The sequence below is a fragment of the Chrysochloris asiatica genome, unplaced genomic scaffold, assembly GCF_000296735.1.
Source record: "Chrysochloris asiatica unplaced genomic scaffold, ChrAsi1.0 scaffold00032, whole genome shotgun sequence".
NCBI classification, from domain to species: domain Eukaryota; kingdom Metazoa; phylum Chordata; class Mammalia; order Afrosoricida; family Chrysochloridae; genus Chrysochloris; species Chrysochloris asiatica.
In genome coordinates, this window is record NW_006408550.1 from 13,078,283 (window position 1) to 13,098,151 (window position 19,869).

The 19,869-nt window shown below is 39.4% G+C and overlaps 1 protein-coding gene across 3 annotated transcripts in view; it reads left to right on the forward strand.

The window, feature by feature from the left end:
- Positions 1 to 19,869, forward strand: part of ST7 (suppression of tumorigenicity 7) — a 320,806-nt gene that overhangs the window by 237,317 nt on the left and 63,620 nt on the right. For all 3 annotated transcript variants that reach the window (XM_006859311.1, XM_006859310.1, XM_006859312.1), the window contains one exon: positions 19,660 to 19,774. In XM_006859311.1, the coding sequence (XP_006859373.1) occupies positions 19,660 to 19,774 (115 nt within the window). The remainder of the gene's footprint in view (positions 1 to 19,659; positions 19,775 to 19,869) is intronic.

Here is a 19,869-nt window from a genome sequence, read left to right on the forward strand (position 1 = left end):
ATTTTAGGTAGCCAATGTCTAAGTTACTCATCCCTATCAATTCTGTGTACAGAGGGGATAGGATTGATACTTGATATGAAGACTCCTTCTACATCCATAAGTGTAAATCAAGTTCATCAAATTGTAGCCATTTACACTTGTTTCCTTTATAAAATTTTTATCTTCTTCTAGTAGAGTATGATCATCAAGCCATTGAAGCTAGGTCAAATGGGTACAATCTGCAAGTTTGGGCATTCTTGTGCATCTCCCCTCACTTAATATCGGTGGATGCTCAAGTCTCAGCTCTAGCCGTCCAGGGCTATGTCCTTGTCCATGGACCCAGGAGCCCTCAGGTCTCATTTAGGACCACCCAGCCCTTCCTCTTCTCTCTCTCATCTCCAGGTCGACGGGGGTCTATGGAACATGGTCAAACTCAGCCCATATCTTCATTGCTGCCTTTCCCCACTTCTGCTCGCCAGTAGACCAACATGGTCACCAGAAAACTTACATGGGTTTTCATGCGGTCCCTTTGAGTTTTAGTCTTGGGGGGTGGGGGGACGGCATGTCTTGAAGGGACTTGATTGCTTGCCTTGATGTCTCTCCTGTGAACAACTTGCTTGTCCTTGTAGTAGCCAATCAGACCGCCATTTTTCTTTTTGATTTTTTTCTGCTGGTCTTTCTTTCAAGAAATACCATGAAGATTACATATTAAGGAATTGCTAATGCAGGTGAAAACATTAGCTAGAAGTAGTGCTATTTTCTTTTCTTTTAGGCATTGTCATTGACATGCAACTCAACTCCTGGCTATGCCAACAGTGCTTCTGTGATCATCCTTGTAGACGTGTGAGAAGCTTTTACTCAAGTGCATAACCAAGATTCAAATTACTGGATTTTAGGGCCCAGAGTCCTGGTGGTGCAGTGGTTAAGCACTCAGCTACTAACTGAAAGGTCAGCAGTTCAAACTGGCTTGTGGCTCCAAGGGAGAAAAACTTGGCGATTTGCTCCCATAACGATCACAGCCTACGAAACCCAATGGTTTACTTACTACTCTCTAGCTATGAGTCATAATTTACTTGAAGGCACCTAACAAGAAGAAAAGTATATGTTAAAAAGCTTGATTCAGAATGTCCTGCCATTTTGCTGTCCAGGATGGCTGCCTATGATCGTTTATATTCTGATCAGAGACACATGACTGTACCCATATATCTCAGGACTGACTTCTCTTTTAAGCAGTGTGCTTGAGAGTGTGTATGTGTAACTATTTATGTATTCAGTGCATAATAGTATTAAGTATTTAATACATCAATATGGAGGAGGTGCTATTTTATCTCTATCTTTACAGGCTAGGACACTGAGATATAGGGAGGCTTAATAGCTACGTCAGACAGCTAGTGAATGAGTGATCAGACTCTGAAGCCAGATAGTTTGGCCCAGAGCTAATATCTAGTTAGAAAATGCTTCACTTTTGAAAATCTGGTAGGTGCAGAGTAAAACTCTATGTTATTTTAATTTGTATTTTGCTGATTATTAGTAAGGTTGGACATGGATGGGCAAGATGGCCTTTGTTTTTCATTAGTACTATGTTTTCTTTAATGATGTTGGTTTCATCAGACTTTCTCTTACTTCCAGTATCAATTTTGGCATTCATATAACTCTAGTGTTAGCTCTTCCATCAAGGTTTTCAAGTTTATTGCATGCAGTTTTCCATAAAGTTATTTTGTAATTTGAAAGAAACACCATATCTGTAGTTGTTTCTTTCTTTTCATATTACATATTTTTTTTTATTTGCCTCTTTTTACTTTTATATTCCCTGATCAATCTTGGTGGAGATTTGTGTTTTATTAATCTTCTCAAAACAATCAGATTTTCATTTTTATCTTCTCAACTTCATTGGTTTTTAATTTCTATGCATATTCTTCTCTTTCGTCTCCTTTTTCTTCTGCTTTTCCTCTATCCTGTGTTTGTTACCCTTTTACCAATTTCTTAAGTTGAACACTAAGCTCCATTTGCTTCTAAGTATTTATTTATTCCCTTAGAATTTTATCTTAACCCATATGGAATTTTTTTAGCTCATTGTCATTGATTTATATATTTTTTCCTACATTATTCTTAGTGAACATACATCATATGATATTGATTTGGGAAAAAATTTGCAGAGGCTTCCTCTGAGGCTTAGTACATGCTCAGTTATTGTAAACATTTAATCTGTTGGAAAGGAATGTGTTCTCTGTTCTCTGTTGGGTTTAGTCATGTTTTTCATATCTTTTATGCTATTTTTTTTTTATCTACTTGCTGTACCAATTTTGAGAAGGATATGATAGAATATTCAACCTTAACTATTGATTTATCTATTTTTCCCACAATCAGTTAGTTATATATTGTGTATGTTTAGAGGCTATGTTTTAAGATACATTTATGCTGATGATTATGATGTATTCTTGATATAGTATCTCTAATACTAATATTATGTAAGAAGTCCTGGTAAGATAAAGCACGGTACTGAAAAGTCGGTTTGAACCGCAAGGTTGGAGGCTCAAACTCATCAGCAGCTCCTTGGAAACCGTATTGAAGGTTGCTATGAATTAGAAATGATTCAATGGCACTTAACAACAATAACAATAATATGTAATATAATTTTCTGCCTTGATTTTAAAATAACAAAGCAAAACAAAGATTAAGATTGCTATCCTCACTTAACTGAATGCATATTTTCATGGTGTATTTATTTCTAAATTTCATAATTAAGCTTTTTGTTACTTAAAATTTTTTTCCTTGTGGTAAAAGATATGTAACAAAAAATTTTGCCATTGCAACCAATATTTTAGTGTACACTTCAGTGACATTAATTACATACAGTGACATTAATTACAGTTACAATAATTACACAATGTTACATAACCACCTTCTATAGCTTTTTGATGGATCATTTGGATCTGTAAACTTTTTGCTGAATATTGTCTTTGTTTCTATCTCAGGGTTTTATTCTTTTGGTTGATACATTTAGCTCAAGCACAGATGTATTTATTTTAGTTATTATTTTGTTGGAAGACATTTTTTGCTGTCTTTCATATTTTCTACCTGTCAGACATTACCTTCTCTCTTACCAGTAAAATTTTTGCTATCTAGGCATGGTAAAAGGAGCTCTGGTAGTGTAGTGGTTACGAATCGGGCTCCAAACCTTAAGGTCAGTGTTTCTACTCCCGTAAGGATTTACACCCTCGGAAACCCTGTACAGGGTCGCTATGGGTCGGAACCGACTCGAAGGCACTTAACAACAACAACAACAGGCAAGGTAAAAATAGTTTCCATCCTTTTCCTACTTCTGATCACCTCTCTGAGGGGACTTTGTGGTGCCGTGGCTAAGCACTCTTCTGCTTACTGAGAGGTTGGTGGTTCCAACTCTGTGGGAGAAAGATAAGGCCATCTGTTTCCATAAAGATTTACAGCCTTGGAAACTCTATGAGTCAGTGGTCATTATGAGTTGAAATCAACTTGATGGCAAAAGGTTTAATGAAATCTCTCTTGAAGTACAAATGGTCTCCCCCACCTACCTCCCTCAGTTTAATGCACCCCTGCCCCATTTCCCACTCTGCCTAAAGCTTCTTTTGCTATTCTTTGGAGGGTCAGGAACAACCTTTCTCAAGCTCTAACTGGGAGATGCCCTCTGCTCCTGCTGTGATGGGCTCTGCTAGTTTTTAGGTGCATAGAGACAACATTATCCGCTACTGTCCTCTAGGCAAGTTATTTCATTATATGACCTTGACTGTGTTCTACTTTTTTCTCCTTGAAGGTCTTATCCCTTGAGCCCTCTGCTTTTCTGTTGCATTTGAACTGATAGCTTTCTAGTCCACTGCCCAGTTATAGTCTTGGGCTTCCCATATATTGAAACTATTGGATTATTTCTTCTATTTCTCTAATGTATATCTTAGATTTACATTCTTTTTTGTTTCTATCTTAAGAAATTATTTTAGATAGAAAGTTGACTTTCACAGCTCCTGAATTGTTTAACAGCTGATATTTAATTATGTGGTGATAATTCTACTGCATGTAGTGAAGGCCTTCATCTATTTTCTTTTGGTATTCAGTATTGCTGATGAGAAATCTGCTGTCAATATGATTTTCATCCTTTTGTAAGTAATCTGCTTTTATCCCTAGAAGGTTTTGGAATCATAATTTCTAGTGACCTTTGTGTTTTCAACTATGTGTCCAGATGTGAATCTTTTTTTTTTTTTTTCCATCTTTCTTGGCACTGATTGTACCCTTCAGATTTGAGGACCCATCTTTATGCAACTCTGGGAGGTTTCTTTGTTGCTTATCTGTTTGTTTCTGCCCTCTCTTTTTCCCATCCTTACTTTATAAAATACCAATTACATGGACATTGGCCTTCTCAGATTGGTTTTCTCTTTTATCTTTTTTTTCTGTCTCTATGGTTTTGCTCTAAGTTAAGCTCTAAACTCTAAGTTCTAGAAGATTTTTCCAGTAAAGATGCCTAATCTTTCATTCTTTTTCCCTTCCAATATTGACACTGATTTTAATTCCCCAAAATACTTTATTACTGCTCTTTTTTCATAGTTGTTGTTGTTGTTGTTAAGTGCCATCGAGTCGGGTCCGACCCGTAGCGACCCTGTACAGGGTTTCCGAGGGTGTAAATCTTTACGGGAGTAGAAAGCCTCATCTTTCTCCCGCGGAGCGACTGGCAGTTTCGAACCGCTGACCTTAAGGTTCGCAGCCCGATTCGTAACCACTATGCTACCAGCTCTTTTTGTTGATGCAAACTGCTCTTTGATCTCTCCCAGGGCAGCACTTAAAAAAAAAATACCTTAAGTTTTAATTCCTCAAGTATCCCATTTCTCTAGGTTCTATCTTTCAATGTGTCTTCCTTTTATATTATTTGTAATGGTTATTCCTTCATATTTACAGATGGGGTCTAGACTGCTCACTTTAAGTAGCTAGTTAACATTTCCTTTGCTTTTTTCCCATGTCTGTTCTACTCTATGGAGGGGTAAACTGAAAGCCTTGTTTAGGTGAGCGGTATGTGTGGATTGGCTGACTTTTATTAAGAGAGTATATTGACTAATGCAGTTCTCTGTTCTTCTCTGAAGCTTTTTTTTAACACAATTGGCCATTCCTTACTTTTGTTTTTACCAAAACTTTTTCATCACTAGACAAAACTTTGTACCCATTAATCAACATATCCCCTTCTTACTTTTTTTTTAAGTTTAAAATTAGTTTTAATTTGTATCAAATACATATATTTAACATTGTTGTTGTTAAGTTCCATTGAGTTGTTTCTAACCCATAGCGACCCTGTATAGAGTTTCTGAGGAATGTTTGGTGGGTTTGAAGTATTACAGTTGAACCTGACTTTGCGGTTCAGTACACTATCCTGCAGTGCCATACCAGGACTCCATATTTGATTCAGACTTGCACATATATAATTTTAAAAGTCAAATAGTATTAACAGACTGGAAATGAAAGATGGACGCTTTCAATCCCACCCACACAAACACTCTCAGACAACCATTCTCTCTTTTTGTGTTATTATATTTCAAGTTGTCTTATTCTTAATTTTGCATATAATTAAAAAATTCTGATTATCATTTTAATTTCTCAGTTTTTCTTGATTTTTCTGTTTCTCATAGCATCATATTCATGTTCTATGTGTCATTGCTCTCTTATCCCTGTAAAAATAGTAGTAATTGTTTTTACTTGTTTTTCTTAATATTTAGTTCTGCTTCTTTTATTGTGTTTTTTTATGTAGGTTCCTTTCTTTGTTTTCTTTTTGATATCTCTTTTCTAAATTGTGGTACGTACCTAGTTGTCTAATGATCTTTGGCCAAATGTTATTATTTAAAACTTGTTGTTGTTGTTAAGTGCCTTCGAGTCAGTTCTGACCCATAGCAACCCTGTATAGGGTATCTATCCTATGAGCAGCTGGTGAACTTGAACTGCCGACCTTGCAGCTCAAACTGATTTTGCAGGCCAGCACATTAACCCACAGCACCATACCAGGTAGGCACCAAAAAGCTTTTAGAATCTCTGTGCATATGCATATAAGGAGCCCTGGAGCTGCTAATTACAAGGTCACTAGTTCAAAACTGAAGTCTCTCTGCAGGAGAAACATGACTCTTTCTGTTCCTGTAAAAATTTACAGCTTCAGAAACCCTATACAGGATCACTATAACTCAGAACCGACTTAATAGCAGATAACCACCAACCACCAGCATACATATGCTTGGGCTTATTGCCTAGTGAGCTTTACTTTTGGGGTGCCCATAAAACTAGGATAAGCTCTGGACCACAAGGCCAATTTGAGCTGCAAGGTTGGCAGTTCAAACTCACCAGTCACTCCTTGGAAACCCTATAACAGAGTCACTATGAGTCAGAACAAACTCAGTGGCACTTAACAACAACAAAAACATAAAATTAGATTATCTTTAAATCATACAGATGCTCCTCAAATTTTAGTATCTGGGTCTTTTTTTTTTTGTAGTGGTTCAGTTTCTCTGTGGAAGATGGTTTAATCTTCTACTTGGATATAAAAGATTAGTTTGGGAATTATCAACATGTGAGAGGAAGTCAGAAAGTATTGCTATAAAGTCACAGAAACATTTCTTAAACTAAAATATCAAAAATGAGGCTGTTCGTTCTCGACATGTCTTCCATCTAAGTGTATACATTTCTGAAGGCAGTGTTTCCATCTTCCTAGTGGATAATGCACTGGACTGCAAAGTCAGTTTGAACTGCAAGGCCAGCGATTAAGCTTACCAGCCATTCCTTGGAAACCCTATAGAGTCGCTATAATCAACTCCACGGCACTTAACAACAACAACTTTTGCTGAAGAATCCCACACTCCTCAATTTACATCCCATCAAAATGTCAATTTTAGTATCCTCAAGGGACTAAAATTGTGTAACTTTTAAATATTCTTTGGGATTTGGGAACAAACAGAACTCTGAAGGGGCAAGGTCTGGGCTAGAGAGTCGATGAAGTAAGATTTCCCTCAAATTCTCATAGGCTGGCGATAATGACCTTAACAAGGAGTAGTTGCATTGCCATGATAGAAAACTTCCTCAGTACAACGTTCCTGTCCTTCTTGTCACCAACATAGCTTCCAATTTTCTTAAAATTTCTTCCTAATAAGCTTCATAATTGTCCTGTGTCCTTCAAGAAAATCTATCAAGTTTACCCCTTTGGACTCCCACAGTTGCCATAATCTTCTGAGCTGGTGTCTCTGCTTTGAATTTAACTGTACCAACAGATCCCCTTGGAAGGCATTGTTTTGATTGGACCTTGCACTCTGAGGTGTACTGGTAAATCCAAGACTAGTCTCAGGTTACAATTCATTCCATAAAAGCTTCTTCATTTGCTTTGATCTTGCTGATGGAAAGATCAGCCATTGGAGCTAGCTGATCTTCAGCAAAGCTTTGGCACCCATCAAGCTAAAAGTTTCGTGATGTGTTTGCTGAAAATTAAAATTCCAAACCATGTGAGATCCCAATTTTAGTAGCTATTTCATCAATGTGAACTCAACAAACTTCTTCCAGCTCTCTACTTCAGTTACAGTTTCTTCATTTTTAGAGGTTGACAGTCTTCCCTCTCTTGGCTCAGCTTTGTGGTCTCCCCAACCTTTCTTAAAATGCTTGATCCATCAAAAACTGTTGTTCTATGTGGAACCATAATCTCATAAACTTGTAAAGCTTCACGATTTGGGAAGAAGTCCACTTGAGTTTTGTTTTAAAAATAGATATTATCCTTGACCTCAAAATTGTATTTTTCCATGGCACAAAAAGTCTCCTTTTTTCTTTTTTAAAGGCACTCTAATAAAAATAATAAAAGGAGCTCTGGTAGTGTAGTGGTTACAAATTGGGCTGTGAACCGCAAGGTCAGCAGTTCGAAACTACCAGCAGTTCCACGGGAGAAAGATGAGGTTTTCTGCTCCCATAAAGATTTACAGCCTTGGAAACCCTGTACAGGGTCGTTATGAGTCGGAACCAACTCCACGGCACCTAACAACAACAACAACTAATAATAAAACTAAGATAAGTGCAACCATCCACTAATCACAGAGACACGTTTAAACACATTTTGTTTGGAATAAACCTGAGCATGTAAGAACTGGAACCCTAGTAGCAATACTGTTTTACTAACCCTCATCTATGCAGCTTAAAAATGTGTCATTGAAAGAAATCACATATATAAAGGTGTCGATAGAGAAGAGGTTAAGAAGTGAGCCCTGTAGTCTCCAACATTGGCAGTCTGGGTAGAGGAGAAGCACCCAAAGGCTTTTGAGAAGAGACAACTAGACAGGTAGGGCCTGAAAACACAAGGACCAAAAACTCGATGTAGAGAGGATAAGGTGCTGGGGGTCTTGGTGAAACTAAAGAGGCAATTGGGTGGCAGTAATGGTGTAAGGTATGAAGAGCAGCACTTTGTGTGCAGAGAGTTGCTTATTTGAATTTTAAATGGAACACATCCAGATGATATCAAGGAGTTTGGCTAGAACCTTAAGTTGCTGGACTGCAGTGGAAGAGAAATCTTTTTCTTTGAGAAAGGAAAACACTTGAGAGTCTAGGCTATTAGATGGACTGCTCACATGAATTGAAAACATCTACATTAAGGATAGGACCTGAGGTCAAGAGTAAGACTCCTCAGCTATGAAAATCCTCAGTGTAGGAGGGTCTGGTGCTGAGCTTGGCCTAGGATGGTGGGGGTTACTGAGCATAATGGTGCGAGCTCCAGAAGGGCGGGAACCTCTGCTCAAAGGCAGAACAGTAGTGGTCTAACATGTTGGGGGCACCGGAAATACCAGTCCTACTTCAGGTTTTGTCGGTCAATTAGCAGCTGCAACAGAAGCAGCCATGTACCATCAACATATGCAGATGGTAGGAAATGTATGTGTCATGTGCTCAGGCTCCAGAGAATCCAGTGGAAAGATATAGGGAAGGAAGGAAGTGCTGGAAGTCAAAGTCATCACAGAGCAGTATGGATGAAAGTCCGATGGTCAGAGGACTAGCCTTAAAAGCCTTCCATAACAGTTAACTTTCAGCATGACCCTATGGTGAGATGCCTGCCAGACGATTATTTGTTAACTGCGCCAATAACTAAATGAATTAATCTTATGAATAGACATATTTACCATTACCCATGTGAATGTGGAAGAATGTCTGCCAAACACAATGATTGTGGTTTTGGCAAAAAAAAAAAAAAATTCTTTCTGACAGTAATTGTTGGCCGGCATGTGTAGCTGCTTGTTGAGGCCACGCCTGGAGCAGGAAAGCAGTGCCATGTCATCGCGGAGGGGAGGTGCCTAGCATCCTCTTTTCCTGGGGCCTCTGAAACATGCACAACTTGTTTAGGGTTATTCATCATCTCAGGTGAAATAGGGTTTTACTCAGGGTTATCTGGGAGTTTTGAGAAGGGTGGATATCAGTCTTTCCCCCAAGACAGTGTGAGGGCCAACTTCTTCTCTTCCCCTTTCTCCTGCCACCTCACCATTGGGGTTGTTGAAACAACAGTTTACCCTCGAGCTTAGAATGGGGAAACCATAGCTACCACATATATAAAAGCAGTAGTGCTATCCAATCCTTGATTTTAGAAAGGACGGACCCTGTGTGTCTTAGATGGGGTTAAAAAAGGGTTATGATTGGGGAGGATAGAGGTTGAAGAAAAGAATCTGAAGATTTCTCAGGTCTGACAAGCATTGTGTTTACTTTATCTTAAACTAACTGAAGAGCATATGGAAGAGGAGGTTTTATACTGAAAATATTTGTTAGGATCAGCTAATTCACTGTATAAAAGATAATGGAATATAGAAATACAAAACTTGTCTCCTTCACTAGAAATTTTTTAAGAAATTTTCTCTCTCTGGAATGATTTTGACTGGACAATGGACAGGTAATTATTTAGATCACCTCCTGCTCCCTGAGTCTGGGAGACACAAATTCATTCATCATTATGCCAACAATGGTTGCTTCTCTCTTCATTTCTGATTAATGGATGCATTTACATAATGTGTTCAGTTTTGTAAAGAACTAGTTAACTTATAAGGAACTCTGGTAGCATAGTAGTTATGAGTTGGGCTGCTAACCTCAAGGTCAGCGGTTTGAAACTACCAGCTGTTCCGCAGGAGAAAGAGGAGGCTTTCTGCTCCTGTAAAGATTTACAGCCTTGGAAACCCTATTCAGTCGGAACCAACTCCACGGCACATAGCCACCACCACCAGTTCACTTGTAACTTGACTGTCTCTGCAGGTCACATGTCCTCGTGTTACTTTTCAATAGATGTAGGGCAATATTTTCTTTTAGATAAGCTCTGAAAGTGACGTTTTCCTATTAGTGTGTGTTCAAGCCTCCCAGGATTGGATTTGATAGTGGTCTGTGTCAGGGGAAGTCTCACGGGCCTCTGAGAATTTGGTAAGCAATTCGTTCTTGCCTTTCATGGCCCTTGGTGTCAGTAAAAATCACTGACAAAATAATAACCATGCAATACAGAGTGTCTTTTCTGTTTTCTGTTTATGCCTTTATTTGAAAGTATAATTAAACAATGCCAAACTTTCAACTATAACAAAACACTATCTGCTGTTTGAATATAATACAGGCCAAATTCTATAAACTTTAATTAGACCAAGCTTACATTGACCTCAGTAGAATCTGGCTAAGCATCTCTTTTAATTACCTCGGCCTTAAACTATGTAAGAATTTTCAAATCCCTTTTCTCACTCATAAAACAATGCATGGATAGCTAAACTAATAAAATGTTTAAGTAGATACAAATCAAACTTGAAAGATTTAAACTGTTGTTTTCATCCTGTAAGTCAGCTGAGAAAAAGCATAGTCTGTAGGTCTAAATTATGTCCACAGAGCATTTCAAATCCAGTGAATTAACTCTCCTTTTTTTCCCATTTGAGCTCATAAATGTTAACCTCAGAAGTGCCTCAAATTCTTTCATTGAAATAAACTTGAACTGACAATAGCCAGATGATGTAAAATTGAAACTGAAATTCTATCCTTGGCCCATCCCATGTTCCTCCCCATAGGTATTAGAGGAATCATAGGAGAGTTCGTGTTTTCATTCAATGTGAGCTGCAATATTTGGGCAAAACAGGGCATATAAATTTCTTGCTGCCAGGAGAAAGCAATTACCAGTGTAGAGAAGATAGCTGGCAATAAATAAACAGAACTGTACTAGATAGTGACCAAGTTTAAAGATTTATTTAGAATGACTTAGCTTATAGAAAACAGACCTTTGTATTTATCATATGCCTTCATTCAAGTTTGATATGGGATGTGGTTTTGGTCTGACCCTAACCCCAACCCCAATGCTAGCAAGACTGATTATGTCACCAAGCCATTTTTTGCACATCGTTTTAAAATAAATAGATAAATAAATTGGGAGATGCTATCATGTGCTATTAAAAACAAAAAGGAAACTAATCATGCATGTCAAAACAAGCAATAGCACTTTGAAAATGCAGTCTACCTATGTTAGCATTATGTAAGGATAATGGCTGCCATTCACCATGCCAGCTTATGTCAGAGAGGAAGCTGTACACTCGCTGTGAGCCAGCTGTTATTCCCTGTCCTGCAGATAAGAAAAATGAGTCTACCAGGGGTGACAGACTTCCACTGTTCCCGGATGTGAAGGCAGTTCTGTAAGGTTCCAAAGGCGGCACTCTTGTTGTCCCTGTGATGAACCACTTCTCCCAGGATGAATCCTCTCCAGGCGCCTCACTGTTGCTACTGATGCCTTCCTTCCCTTTCATTAGGAGCCCCATGGCTATGGGAGTTACTGATGGGGTTCTTATCTAACCTTAACAATGCGTTGTAACCCTAGCAATGCTAGGAGTTAGGTAGGGAAGGGACTTACTTTATAGTCTGCCTAACTCTGAGACATTCTCCCGGATGAAGCAATAATTCCTTAAAAATCATTGTGCCCCATCTGTCACTGAAACCACTCACTGGCACTCAGCGGATAGAGGAAACTGTAGTTTTAGGCCTCTTAGCTGTGATCCATCTAAGACTGTTGTTGTTAAGTGCCATTGAGTTGGTTGTGACTCATTGGTTGTGACTAAACCCAGTGTAGTGTTTCCAAGGAATGACTGGTGAAATTGAACCACCAACCTTGTGGTTAGTAGTTCAGTGCTTATCCTATAATACCACACCATCTGAGATTAGCAGTTATTAGCTTCATATCATAGAATTCAAATAAGTTATCTGAAAATTTGCTAAATCAAATTCTGGTTTTGAGCCTTTGCTCTAAATGTTTAGTCAGACACTGACTTTTTCTCTGTAGATGAAAATGATAGCTATATTGTTAGGAGCTGTAGAATCAAATGCCTACTGGGAAGAAATAATTTTGCCTCAAAAGGTAATTAGAGAATAAGAAACTAAGTCAAGGTTTAACTGATAAAAATGTAACTCTCCATGACTTAAGAAATTTTAAGTAAAAAGTTGTTGTTATGTGCGGTGGAGTCGGTTCCGACTCATCGTGACCCTGTACAGGGTTTCTGAGGCTGTAAATCTTCTGAAGCATAAAGCCTCATCTTTCTCATGCGAAACAGCTGGTAGTTTCGAACTGCTGACTGTGAGGTTAGCAGCCGGATTCGTAACCACTACGCTACCAGAGCTCCTTTAGTGAAAAGTACAGCTAGTAAACGTACTGGTTTTGAGGAAGAAACTTTAAAGGTACCAAGAATAATATATTTTAAAACGTAGTCCCACTACCCAGAATTAAAAATTAATTAAAATGTTTCATTTTCTTCACCTTTAAAAAAAAGAAATAAAATCGTATCGATAAAGTTCTGGCCCCCATGTGGGGGCTGTGATCTCTATTCCCCTCCGGAGGCTTCAGCAAACAAACGTTTTCATAGTATATACCCATAAACAGTATGTAGTATTGTTTCATGTACATTTTTAAAGTTTAACTAAATGGTGTCAGAATCTGCAGATCACTTTACAGCTTTTCTTCGCTCAAAACTACTTGTTATTTGTCCATATTCAAATACTATCTAGCTCATTCCTTTTATCTTCTGATTAGAATTTTGGCATCTCAAAGTGCTCTCTAGTCATTCCACTGTGTGACAGTGTCTCTTCAGGCCGCAGGGGTGATCCCAGCATTAGACTCCTCAGACACACGTGTGAGTGGGCTCGCAGGAATGCCTCTGGAAGAAGAAAGGCTGGGCTGTCTTTCCCGTTTTACTAGATTCTGCAAGCCAGCTGTGTGTAAGAGATGTTACATATCAAACTATGAGCACTTTTGATGAAGACCCTTTTTTAAAAAAATTATTCCTATTAACCAAGAATCAGTAAGTCACAGCCCATGAGTCAAATCTGGTCAACAGGGTTTTTGGGGGTTTTTTTTTTTGTAAATAAAGTTTTATTGGAACACAGCCACTCTAATGTGTTTGCATATTGTCTGTGGCTGCTTTTGCATTACAACAGCAGAGCCAAGTGGCCATAGAGACTCTATGGCCCAAAAACCCCACAATATTTTTCCTCTGGCCTTTTATAGAAAAAGATTGTTGACTCCAGAAATATGGCACTGTAGGATAAATACCTGACTGTTAGTCATAATGTTGGCAGTTCAAACCCACCAGCCACTCCTCCGAAACCCTACACTGGGTTGCTATGAGTTGGAACCAATTTTATGGCACATAACAACAAAAAACAACACTGCTTTTCTAACTGTGTTTTGATTTGATAAGTTATATCATGTTTAACCACATAAAAATAAACAAAATGATTTCAGAATATGATGGTGGTGGCAGTGGTAGTTGTGTGCTGTGGAGTTGGTACCACTCATAGCAACCTGTATAGGATTTCCAAGGCCGTACATCTTTACAGGAGCAGAAAGCCTCCTCTTCCTCTTGAAGATCCACTGGTGGATTCGAACTGCTTACCTTGCATCTATCAGCTCGACATGTTACCCATCAGAGTTCCTTTCAGAATGTGAGAGAAGCAATAGAAAACGGTGATTTAAGTGAGGTGGGATAAGTGGTCATTTTAGTTAGAGTTGTATGGAAGGTATGAGAAGGTACCGTGTAAGCTAGACCCAGGAATTGAAGAAGCCAAGGCCTAGAGAGGGAAAGTAATTTGTCCAAAATCACACAGCTAATAAGTAGCAGTGGTATAATTGAACCTCAGGAGTGCTCTTTCCTCTGTAGTACACCTGCCTCATATTCATGTACACATAGTACAAACTGTACAAAGTGGATGCTAAGCACTGTGGCATGAGCACAAGCAGAAGATTCTGTTCTCTTGGACTTGGCAGACCAGCATCTGGGGTTCTGATGTGTTGAATTTGGAATAAGTACTGATGACTGGGTTTGAATCATACACTAACCTTGGCTAAGTCCCTAAGATTTGCAGCCTTCAGTATGTCTTAGTGGGGCGGGGATGGGAGGGAGCGTGTCTGTAAACTGAAGAGAGTGTCTTGGGTTGATCTCCATGGGCCATTCTGGCTCTCACTTTCCATGTTGCTATGAGTTTAGGGGGTGGGGTGATTCTGACCTGTGAATGAGGAGAAAGGTATTCCAGGCAGTGAAAAGAGTTTAAACAGAAACACTGGTGGCTGTAGAAAGAATTCTGGGAATGATGTCTGGTCTGACAAGGTTTGAGTTGATTCCAGTGAGAGACAAATAGAGGACCTAGAGGTCTGGCACTGAGAGCATCAGGGTGGGTTTATAAGTTACATTTGCTCCCCTGGAAGCACAGAATTTGAAAAGGCCTTTCTTTCACACCACTTAGTAACTGGTGTCTCTGAATAGGAACAGTTCCAGTGATGGAGGTCTCTCTAGACCATCTCTTCTGTTTTCAGTTGACTCTAAGTATAAGAAAATTCTTCCTTCCATTGAGTCAGAACTTGCTCATGTATAGCAGTAACACCTTACTTTTAGATCTACTGAGGTATGTTGATATTGTTAAGTGCCATTGAGTATGTTCCGACTCATAGCGACCCTCTATAAGGTTTCTGAGGAGCAGATGGTGAGTTTAAACCACCAACCTTGTGGTTCAAACCGACCTGGAAGTCGAGGTTGCTTACATTTTTCACTCTTACAAATAATGTGATAGAGAGCTTTATTAAAACATTTGTATTCCTATTTATTTCCTAAGATATTATTCTTGTTGTGTGCCATTGAGTAAGTTCTGTCTCAAAGCAACCCTGTAGGAGAGAGTACTGCCCCATAGAACTTCCCAGGCTATAATCTTTCAGGAGCAGCTCTTTTCTTCTGTGAAGTTGCTGCTGGGTTTGAACTGCCAACCTTTTGGTTAGCAGGCAAGCACCAGGGCTCCTTGGTCAGTGGTTGCCTTTTAAGCAGGGCGTGATGGAACCAAGTTTGTATATTTCAAAAACTGCACTGACAGCCACATGAAGGACGGGAAGAAGTGATCTGGAGACAGTAAGGAGTTAGTTGAGCAATTTAACAAAATACAAGGCATATGTAAAATTATTGGCCGCAAGATCAGAGAAAAGGGGAGTTGACAATGATTCTTAAACTGTAGTTTGTTTGTGCAAAGTTGGTGAAAGCTATAGGCATTTTTAATGTCTTAAATCTGCGTATATGGATGTCTAAGGTGGTTATTGTGGAGCATAGTGTTTCTGTACAATAAGCACTGGACTGCAAGCCCACCAGCTGCTCCACAGGAGAAAGATGAGGCTTTCTGCTCCTGAAAAGATTTGCAGCCTTGCATACTCTAGATAGTATAGGGTTGTTATGAGTTGGAACAGACTTGATGGCACTAATGACAACTAGGTGACAATTGACACAATGGCAGCAGTAATGGGCTCAAACATAACAATTGTGAGGATGGACAGAACCAGGCAGTACTTCATTCTATCCTACACAGGGTCACTCTGAGTTAAAAACAACTCAATAGCACCTAATAACAACAAAGTGGCTATAGTGGACTGGGAGGTTGGTGGTACCTTTCCCCAGGATACAGGGAGAGGAACAGATTTGAAGAGTTGGGTTGAGGATGCTATAAACTCAGTATTTAGTGTATGACCTTTAAGGATACCAGGTACAACTCTCAGAAAAGTCATTGATTATGAATTGAATAGCTTAGGAGAGAAGTTGAAGCAGGATATGAAGATAAGGGAGCCATCCTCACAAAAACAGAGGTGTTGAAACTCTGGACACAAAAGTTATCCCAGAGAGCAGAATGTTTGTGAGAAGATGGCTCCAAACATATCCCAGGAGAGTGTTTACCCCTAAGTAGGAAACAGGAAATCAGAGAAGAAGCTCAGTATGAAGAAATCCAAAGAAGAATGGTGTTGAGGAAGACAAGAGAGGCAAAAGCTTCAAGGAGAAAGTCGTCCATCACGCTGTCAGCTGATTCATAGGTCAAGCAAAGAGACTGGAGGGTGTTCATGGGAATGATTTCAGTCACCTGTAAATATGGGAGGAAAGGACTTAGAAGAAAGGTGGGGCTGGATGCAGATTATAGCACTTGGGTGAAGAGTAGACAGCGGTGGAAGAGTAGAGATTTCATGTAGTTTGTTGTGAAGGGCTATACTTCCAAACTGCATATGACTTTGATTACCTCTCCAACATTTGATATTTGCCATGCTCAAAATCCTTTTATTTGTGATTCTTTTTCTGGATGAGACAGACTTGTCCAAACTTGCAATGAAAACACTGCTTCTCAAGCTCCCAGCATCTTGCTTTAAGTTCTGTTTAGACACATGGAGACCTCCATGTTTGTTCATGTAGTCTCACTGGGTTTTACTAAGACTCTCTCGGTTTGTAAGTGTCAGCACACGAATATACAGAGTTATCATTTTTAAGTGACTGAATATGAATTGTATCCTTGAATTCTGACCGTTACCTAAAGATTGGTCAAAAATTATGTTTCAATGTTACAGTTTAGAGAATGTCTTTATTGTGTTGCCAAGTGTTGAATGGCAGAAAGCTTTAATTCTAACAAGCTCTAATTAGAAAGAGAGAAGAAAAATCAAAGAGTGATGTCAACCAGAATCAAAGTGAACCAGAACAAGAAATACTTTGATTGGTTACAGAACATCAACAATATGTGGGACAGTCTTATTCACTTGCTTTAATAACAATGAAAATACTGCAAGCTGTCTCTAGGGCTTTAGACAGTCAGCCATATTGAATACGTCATCACTTTGATACGTGGTTTTTGTTGGTGATGTGATATGATGTGATGTTCTTTGGGACTGCAAAAATTAAGATATGTTAAATGAGTCTTGGCTTTAAAAAACAGCAGTTTGGTAAATGTTTCTAAAGTAGAAAAAAGTATAGTCAGCGCCATGTATCCGCTGGCTGTTTGCTAACAGTGAACTAGCCTAATTTTGAGTATTATTTCTGCTAATGCAATCACTTACTGATGCTGATATCAAAAACAGAGTCATCATTTCTTGGGAAATCACTGTTCTAATTGACAGAAGGCAATCTGTGTAAATTAAAGCTAATAGAAAATCTATCCAAATATATAAACATATATATGTATGTGTATATACACTTATACACAGGATTATGCTTTATAAAGCACATGGTTATCTTTCTCTAATGAGATGAGATTTTACTCTGAAATTCTTAGAAATGTCTTCTCCTTTTCTTTGCTTCCTTGTGAAGTTAAATATTACATGTATTTTAACTCCCTCTGGATTTCTCTTCCATCCCATCCAATGTAAAACCCTTAATCCATTCTTTAAGTTTTTTTTTCATCATTATTGTCAACTTTCATGCCCACTTGACATTTCATTGAACCTAAGTCAGTCTGCCTTGTTGTTGTTGTTATGTGCTGTGGAGTCGGTTCCGACTCATAGCGACCCTACACAGGGTTTCTGAGGCTGTAAATCTTTACGGGAGCAGACCGCCTCATTTTTCTCCCGTGGAACCACTGGTAGTTTCGAACTGCTGACCTTAAGTCAATCTGCCTAGGTTCAGTCTAATCATTTGATATCTTTACTTCTGTACCATGGAGTAGATTTCAACTCCTGGTGGCCATCATGGATTGAATTGTGTGTCTCCCCCCTTCCCACCCCCCCCAATTAACTGTGGGTCAAGTTGGCTAGGTCATGATTTTCAGTGGTTGGCAGGTATGTAATGATGTAATCATCCCCCATGAGGTGATTTGATGTGCTCAACCAATCATCTGTGAGGGGATTAAGGTGGGACTCAGCACCTGACTAAAGTCGCAGCCCTCATCTGCTTTAAGGGGAGTTTCCTTGTGGTCTGATCTGCATCACCATTTCCAAAAGATGATGAGAGCCCAGAAGAGCAGGGGGAACCTGGCTACCACTGAGAACAAAGAGCTGGGAGCAGAGCATGTCCTCTGGACTCAGAGTCTCTGTGCTGAGAACCTCCTAGGCCCAGAGAAAGATTGATTCCAAAACACTTGGAAATTTTCAAGGGATACCGGGCCCACAGATGTGGAAAGGAAACAAGGACCTTTCCCTGAACCAATCTAGAGAAAGTCTTCCCAAGAGCTGAATTTGGACTTGTAGCCTCCTACACTGTGAGAGAATTAATGTGTTTGTTATAGCCGTCCACTTGTGGTGCTTCTGCTATATATAGTAACACTAGGTAGCGAAGGAGCTCTGGTAGCGTAGTGGTTACGAATCGGGCTGCGAACCTTAAGGTCAGCGGTTCGAAACTACCAGCCGCTCCGCGGGAGAAAGATGAGGCTTTCTACTCCCGTAAAGATTTACACCCTCGGAAACCCTGTACAGGGTCGCTATGGGTCGGAACTGACTCGACGGCACTTAACAACAACAACAAGGTAGCGAAGTCATGGCCCATCTGTGCTGGGGTGGGACTGCTCCGTAGGATTTTCAATGGCAGGTGTTTTAGAAGTTGGGTTTCCAGGCCTTTTTTCTGAGTCACCTCTGGGTGCACTTGAACCTCCAGCTGTTCAGTTAGCAGCCGAGTGTGGTTACCATTTGTACCAGCCAGAAACTCCTTGCCAATTGTAGTCTTTATAAACTCATGTTCTCCAGTTTAGTAAGGTCCTCTGGCAGGCGTAGTGATCCTTGTTTGTTCCTCTAAGCAGGTTCCCCCTCAGCGGCTCTTCTGTACTTTCACCCTGTCACCAAATTCCTCATTCTCAGGGGACCTGGACTCTCCTGTGTTACTGAGACCACTAGGCGAGAGCTCTGCAATGTCTCTTCCCACCCCCATCACTACCTACAGGTTTTTCCTCTCAACTTGATTACCTTTTGGTTGCTTTCCTATTTTTTCCCTTTGTCACCAGGCTGCTCAAAAGAGTGAGTTCTGCCCATTTGCTTGTCCTCCTGCCCTCTGGCTTCCATTGAAACCGCTAGTGACAAGGTTACCAGTAATCTAATTGATAGAGCCATTGGGATGTCTTCAGCCTGAATCTTCTTTGGCCTCTCAGGCATTTCAGTGTGATTGAGCACTACTTCTAGGCAATATCTTTGGTTTCTATGAAAACGTCTCTCTTTTGGCTTTTCTCCCATACTAGATTCTCATAAAATAAAATTTGCCATTGTTCCAAAAGAGCAAGGTTGGGGAGGAATAAAGCACTTAATGCTTTACAAAATTATATTTGGTGAAAATGCTTCTAATTGTGTATTAGTTATACTTTTTAAAGTATATTATGCTTTGATAACATAAATATATTATAATCCAGTATCTTACTATACCTCAAAAAAAGTATGTATTAATTGCTTCTTCTTTTCTTCTTTTCTAGCTAATGAAGGAGTTCCCTCTCCTGAGCATGTTCAACATCCATGAAAACCTTTTAGAAGCCCTCCTGGAACTACAGGCATATGCTGATGTTCAGGCAGTCTTAGCAAAGTATGATGGTAAGTCCTTGGGTCCTTTTATCTACTAGATTAGATCGGAACAATCATTTCAAATAACACAAAACTTTGATGATTATTCTCTTACAGCATTTTTC